At 51.7% G+C, this 7485-nt stretch overlaps 1 protein-coding gene across 6 annotated transcripts in view; it reads right to left on the minus strand.

Moving 5' to 3' along the window:
- Window positions 1–6339, minus strand: part of BCL11B (BCL11 transcription factor B) — an 89690-nt gene extending 83351 nt beyond the window's left edge. For 2 of the 6 annotated variants that reach the window (XM_009559167.2, XM_009559166.2), the window contains exon 1: window positions 5414–6339. In XM_009559167.2, coding sequence (XP_009557462.1) covers window positions 5414–5471 — 58 coding nt within the window. In that variant the 5' untranslated portion in view covers window positions 5472–6339. Of the gene's footprint in view, window positions 1–2898; window positions 3009–5413 lie in introns of those variants that run through there. The other 4 variants (XM_009559169.2, XM_009559168.2, XM_054068496.1 and 1 more) reach the window with 3 other exon arrangements.
- Between the last annotated feature and the right edge of the window lie 1146 nt (window positions 6340–7485).

A 7485-nucleotide genomic window follows, 5' to 3' on the forward strand; every position in this document is an offset into this window, starting at 1 on the left:
AAGCCCAGCAGCTGTGAGCTGCTCAGCAGCAACTTCTAGATGACAGATGTGATTTTGTGTTTATTTCTCTATGAAAAAATGCTTATTTTCACTTTCAGGAACTGCAGATTTTTTGCTACAAGGACCTGAAGATCAAAGTACAGTAAACTATCTAATATCAAATCCTCACGGCACGGGTACGTGTAGTTTTCTGACATGTACTCAACGCCAAATTATGTACGAGTATTCCCGCTTTATTGCTGTGCACACCGCATCCTAGAACTCCAGGTTCCTCTCTGTTTTTACATCCACTGGAACAAACAAACAGATCTCCGTGGAGTTCTTTCCCCCCCCCCCCCCCTCGTGCACAGGGATCATTCCCCCGGTCGCTATCTGACAACAACAAACTGGGAATTTAAACACCGACTTTTGACGACAAAAGGCACTCTTCAAAACTCATTTTAAACTCTCATCCTCCCGAGTCAATTCATCAGCCGCGATTTAGCTAAGAATAGCTTCGCCCAGCTCTCAGCCCCTCTCAGCTAGCGCTACAGGGCTCTTCGCATGCAAATCCATCCTCCCGACTTCGCACCGAACGCCGTTTCGGCAGGACGGAGCGGCCGCCGCTTGGGAGAGCAGCCGGGCGGGCGCCGGGCATGGAGCGGGCTACGAGCTCCCCCTAGCGCCACAGCCCGCACCTGCACCCGCGGGCGCCGGCCGAGGGGAGGGGAGGAAAACCCAGCCAAGTTTATTTTGGAAGGTATTTTCCATCAACAAACAACGCAGAGCGCGAAGCAATCCAGGTAGGAAATGGGGAAAGAGATGCGAACACCTTGGGCGAGGCGTTTGTTAAGTGGAGATTTGCTAGCAGCAAGTTCAGCCCTGGAAGAGCCGCTGAAGTGTCAGCTGAAGTCCGTAATTGATATCAAGAATTTGTACTACTTCTCCGAGTGCGCACTCCTCTAAGTCGTAATTATTGGCAAATACACCACAAGACAACCCTTTGTTCCACAGAGAAACATAATATTTTGCACAAGACAAGTGCTCCAACCGTTCCTATTAAAAGCAGCCAGTTTGTAAAATTGCAGACTTTTATTTCTCAATATTTAAATAAGCCTGACAAAATACGCTCTGCATCTGCCTACCAGCAAAAAAAAAAAAAATGCAAAATGATTTCTCACCCGCTGTACATCTACTTAACCCGCTGAGCACATCAGCTAAAAAAGGACGGCACAACCTAAGTCTGCAATCTAGTTACTCTGCACCAGTGTTTAAACAATACTTTAAAAGACCAGAAACTATTAAAATGTGCCAGTATTTTTTTTAATCTTGTAAGTCCAATACAAATATATTCAAACTAAAGGCAACCTGGAAGTCAACTGCAAACAACCCTTTTTGTTTTCCTATCCTATTTAAAGCCAATACATGTAACATCTTTTAAAAGCACATTAACCTTTTCTGTGCACAACTATGCAGGTATTATGAAAAAGGCAGCCATCTCCAAAACGGTATTATTTTCCCCTCTAATTCTTCAGTCATTCAGTACATGCTCTTTGTGTTAGAGTTGATTACATTGATGTGGGTCTTTCTCTGTAGGAAAAAGTGCATTAATTGCACTACATCCAAATGCATTTTAAGGGAAGCGCCTTGAAGCAGTCTGCAAAACTTTCACATCCAAAAAATCATAGGATTTTTTTCTTTATTACTATTTTTAATGACTACATACAAATACAAACTGATAATGGATATTATTATTCTTCCTTGGGAACCTGTTGACCAGGTAAGGAAGAGTCTCCTTGGGAAACCTGGCTCTCTACCTGAAGCTGTTTTACTGTGCTTTTCTCCCCCATTCTTTGCTGCTGCTCTACAGAAATGTTCTTGCTTTACTGCCTTCTCCAAAACTGCTGTCAGCGAGCTTTTCACATACTCTTGCCTTTCAAATTTCCTTCAAATGCAGAATGCAGGGCTAGTTTGAAAGCATATTCCTCAAGTTATAAAAAGATCTTAAGCTGGAAAATCAGCAATTTGAATCAAACCAAAATAGCATTTCTTTGCACAGAGCAGCTCAACAGCTCAGGCTCCTCTTCTCTACAGAGTCATCTCTTTTGCTTTGTCCACCCATTTAAGTGAGCTTAGTGACCAAATTTGTTCTGTCCACTGCCACTGAAAAAAGGTCCAAAATAGCTCTCCTCGCTCTCCATGTGTTTCCCTTCTTTTTGTCCCGCACATGCATCCATTACAACCTGCCTGGGTGAGCCTGGCCGGGACAAATAGGCCACTCCGGTTTGTAGTCTTAAAAGACCACCGTGCTAATGAAACGCTGCAACTCTGGAGCACAACTACTTTGCAGCCTCTCTCATTTTTATGTTTGTTTGTCTTACACTCAGGATCTAAACGTTTCTCTGAATACCAAGAGCATGAAACCCAGTAAACTCCAGCTGAGCAGTGTCAGAAAACCCTTCTCTCTCTCTCTCCCCTTCTCTCCCTCTCAGTCTTTCCTTCCTTGCCTGGTACAGACCTCCAATCTATCCTGAAATGCAACTCTCCTGACAGATGCCAAAAAAAGGGGGAGAAAGGGGGGAAGAAGCCCAACCTAAACATGACATAAATGCAAGATTTCAGAAAACAGTATCAATTCATCCTGGCTTTGGGGACTTGACTTGGGGTTGGTATTAATTTCTTGCGTTTCAGTTTCCCATTCCGTTGCCCGCTACTTTCCAAACTCCCCCTTCCAGAGGACAGTCTATAAGTTTTCCCCCACGAATGACGCCTTCCCCAGGAGTGCGAGGACTGCGAACCCTCCTTGCTGCACACCAGCAGCTGAGGCTCAGCGCCTGTGCGCTGAAATGCCTGTGCTTCCTGCTCCCCCAGCCCCAACCCCAGGCCCCCCCAGCTCCCACCCCCTCCTCCCCTAGATACCTTCATTTATTTCTGCCACTGTTCAGTGTGCAGCCTGATTTCTCCACCAGCTTCCTCAGGATGGAGAGATAGATAAATACAAGAGAGGAGGGAAGCTGCGTACCGCTCTGCTCTCCATTCCTCCCCACCCTCCCCGCTAAACCCATTGTACACGCAGCTCTTCGGCACCTTTTAATACTCTCCTGCCTCATTATTTACTTTCAAGTAAAGCGACCAGAAAAGGCGATCAAATTGGAAGAACAAACCTACCTGGCTCTCTCCTCCGACCCACCTCCCCCCTCCCCGCAGCAACAACAGCAAGAAAAGAAATGTTTCACCCCTTTAAACAAATTCAGACTTGCACAACAAAACAGATTTTCCGCACACCCCCTTGCAACACCCCACATCTCACAACTGAGACAGAAAAGAAGTGGGAGAAATTGCACAGGGCGATTTAAAGGAGTTAGGTTGTTGATGCTTTTTCTTAAAGAAGAAAAAAAAAATTTAAAAAAAAAAGGGGTGTTAAATTAAGAACCCACCAACAAAAAGGGAAACGCATTTTCCAAACCTTATGGTTAAAAACAAAAATGCAATTAACGAAGGGGGGGGAGTGGAGGAGGGAAGGAGTCCACCTTTTATGATGATGCAAATCTGGCTCCAAAATAACAAAGAATTAAAAACACCACCCCCCCCCCCAGAAAAAGCTCAATACCAGATGCATCTTCATTTGTGTTCCACCAGCTGATGGGCTGGGGGGGGGGGGGGGGGGGGGGGGGGGGGGGGGGGGGGGAAACACGGGTTAAAAAATAAAGGCGCACACCAAAAAAAAAAAAAAAAAAGAAACTGAAATTTCTGGACTCAAATCGTCCCCACACAACTCTCCCCTACGAAAAGAAAAAATATCTCACAGATCTCACAGGAGGTGGAAAAATTATCTACACATATATAACTCTCTTCCCAAGGAAATCTTACAAACAGAAATTTATCACCGGTAACAAAGAAAGAGAGGAGCTCGCAAGCACCAAATGCTCCTGGCAGATGGCTCCTATTCTTGGCTTTCAGGGGAGGGGAGAGAAGCCGGGGGAATATTTTATTTATTTATTTAAATTCTTTAAAATCTCAACATAAATATTCGGCTCCGCCGCGGCTCAGGCTCAGCCCCGGGCTGGATCCGCCGCCGCCCTCCGCAGCGCAGCAACTTGCGGGCTCGGGTTGGGGTTCATTTTTTTTTGGGGGGAGAGAAGGGGAAGTGGTGTCCACCCGGCCTTCCTGGCGTGATGCGGGACCCCATCCCGGCCTCTGCCCCCCTAAACCTCCCCACAGCGCACCGGGCATCTTCTATCAGCCCCCCTAAACGGGTCCGATGCTGCAGGAACGAAATGGGGACACCCCCCCCCCCCCCCCCCTCCGCGGTGGAGCAGTGGGGAGCGCTGGGGCCCCGAGCCCCGGGAGGTGCCCCCCAACCCCCGCGGGGACGGGAGCAGCGGAGCGCCCCGACTCTGCCTGCAGGCGCTCGACCCTCTCCCGCGGCTTCAGGGCTGGGAACGGGGAGAAGTGGGGATGCTACAGCCCCGAGGCGGGGGGAGGGGGAATGGGGGGTGTCGCCTCCTTCCCTCCGCCTGCTTTATCTTTTCCTTCCCTGTATTTGGGGGGAGGAGGGGGGAAAGAGCGAGAGGGGGGTAGTATGTGTGTGTTTTCATTTCACAATGGGAGCTTCGGCAAAGTGCAGCCTCCGCTCCTGCCCGGGCACCTGAGTCGCATTTCGTGCCCTGCAGCCCCGTCCCCCGCCTCGGCTCCCCCCGCGCGCCCCCGGCCCCGCCGCAGCCCCTGCCCTGCCTCTGGCCCCCACCGAGCTGAGCCTGCCGTCCCCCCCGCTCCTTTGGAGCAGTGCTCTCCCCCGGCCGGCGAACCTGGGCCGGGCAGGGCGCAGCCTCCCCCCGTACCTGCCCCGCGTCCCCGCCGGCCCAGCCCAGCGCCCCCACGCGCTCCCCGTTAATTCCCCTCCCGGTGGTTCCGCGTCTCTCCCCCTCGCTGCCCACCTTGATCCCCCCCTCCCTCCCCCGGTCCGGCTGTCACGCCGAGGCGAGGAGCTCGGCCAACTTTTCCCACCGCTCCGCGCTTCCCCCGGGGAACGAAGTCTGGGGCCGGGGGGGTCGATCGGCCCGGCGTGGCCCCGGGGTCCCGCTCCGCCGCCCCCCGCAAACGCAGCCGCTCCGCGCGCCGCGCTCTCCCCGCCGGCAGCGCCTGCCCCGCTCCACGCCGGCAGCTTCCCCGCCTCACCTCCGCACCGCTGCAAACGCACAGCAAACTTCGGGCTTCTCCCCCCCTCCACCCCCAGCCCATCCCCCCTAGCCACACACCCCCCTCCCCTCTTTAATTCCCTTCTCTCTCTCTCTCTCTCTCTCTCTCAAGTCATTTACCAGCTTCGGTTGCTCCTGGAGTCTTCCCCCCCCCCCCCCAATCTCGAACCGCTTCCTCCCCTTCCCTAATTTTACTCCTCGATTTCGGCTCCGTCTGGTTCCAAGTTCAAACTTACGTGTGATAATCTCTCTTTGTGACAAGTGCTGAGGGTTTCCCTGCTTGCGACGGGACATTGCCCTGGCATTTACACTGGCATCGCCTGGAGAGCTGCACTGGTTCGGGGAGATGTGTTGGGGGGGCGATCCTCCTCCTCTTTTTTTTCCCCCCTTTCTTCTTCTTCTTTATCGAGTTCTTCTTCTTTCAAAAAAAAATAAAAAGGAAAAAAGAAAGCCTCCTTTTTGTTGCTGCTGTGGTGCACTGGATGGGATCCCTTCTCAATTAAAAATCATCATCGTGATGATCAGGAAAAGCTCTTTCTCGCTCTTTTTCTCTTTCACACACTCTGTCTTTTCTTCACTGCTTCTGCCACTTGGACTTCCAGTTCTCTTCTTGAACTTAGGAGGATATGCACCGCCAGTGACACTTTTCTCTTTCCCTCTTTCCAGAGTGCTTGACAAATTGGCAAGTGCGCTTTTCCACCAGGAGGGTAAAAAAAATTAAAAAAAAAAATTAAAAAAAAAAAGAAAAGAAAAAATTAAAGAAAAAAAAAGCAGGAATATTAAAAAAAAAAAAAAGTACTAGAATTGGGATTGCCCGCACACACAAAAATTGCCAAAAAAATGTTTTTCAGGGCTTGACCCTTGCTGGGTATATAGAGAGAATTTTTTTGAAAAGGGGTAGCCAAAACTGTGTCTCCTCTTTCCCAGCTCAAGTGGCACTGCTTTGCCCTGGTGCTTTTGGATTGCCAGTGCTCCTGCACCACTTTGCACTCTTCCCCCCTCGCCTGGCACTGGGACTGGAAGGAAGGAAGCCCCCAGTGCAGCTGGGCTAGTGCTGGCTATTACTATTATATATTGCAATGTGAAGATGGCGGAGTCCTGGTTCTCTGGGAGCGCTCTGTCTCTCTATGGCTGGGGCTGCCTCTGTACAATGGGATAAAATTCAAGTTCAAGTGCGGACGTGACGTTTAATCTGCACTAGAGACAAAAAGACCCAGAGAGTAGGAGCACTGGGGGCGACTAGCGGTGGCTTTTTAACATTGTACCCTGCAAGAGAACAAGAAACGCCACTCGCACACACCGCACACACCCGCACACACACACACACACACACAAACTAAAGCATACGCCGGGCTCGGGAGAGCCGCTCCGGGCTTTGTGCGGCGCTGCTTTCTCGGCGAAGGAAAACGAATAAATCCGCACCCTCCCGCACGGCCGAACTTGACCGAGCGCGGCGCCGGGGGGCGGCCGAGGCGGGGCTGGGGGGCGGCCGGGGGCTGCGGGGCTCTGCCCGCGGGTATTCATCGCGGCGGCCGCTCCCCGCCGTCCAGGATCGGCGCTGGGTCCCCGCCGGCCGTGCCCGGGAGCTGCCGAGCGCTTTCGGGCTGCTCTTCCCTCCGGGCGCTGCCGCAGCTCCTCGGCTGCGACCGCGTTCCCCCTTGCATTTCTTTCGAACAGTTTTACAACAACACAAATATCTGTGTGGGTTGGGGAGATGGGGAGAGGGTTTGTTGGTTTGTTGCGGTATTTTTTCTTCCCTCTCCCTCCTCTCTCTCCCTACCCGAAGCGTGGTGGTAGCGGGACACGCGCGCACACACTCCCGATCCGCACACGCACACTATCTCCGACCTTCTCCCAACCCACCCCCCCTTCCACCCTCCCCCCGCTTCTGTTAAAATCCTGGCAAGTAGGATTTTCCTTAGAGGAATTAAGTCTCAGCCACGAATCGAGAGACGCTAAATTCCCAGGGACCGCATCTCGGTGCACTTTTCCTCCTATTTCACACGCAGGTAAATGCTGACAACTGCGTGTTCTTCTAACTTGGGAGATTCTTGCAAACCAACTTTTTCCTCTCTACCTCCGCTCTCCCAACCCGTCTCCTGTCACGATTTTTTTTTCTCCCCTCTCTCTTTTCCCCCAGACAAGGAAATTGTGTGGTGCAAACAGCTTTTCAGCACCAGGTCTGGACAGGGCGAGGGGAATGGGAGGAGGGGGAGGGCTGGGGGCTTGAAGGCAGATGGAGTAGAAACCCAAGAAACCCAGCCTCCACCCGGAGCAAGCTAGGAGAACCGCTCTACAGTCGTGTCAT

This window comes from Cuculus canorus, chromosome 5, assembly GCF_017976375.1.
Source record: "Cuculus canorus isolate bCucCan1 chromosome 5, bCucCan1.pri, whole genome shotgun sequence".
Classification (NCBI taxonomy): Eukaryota; Metazoa; Chordata; class Aves; order Cuculiformes; family Cuculidae; genus Cuculus; species Cuculus canorus.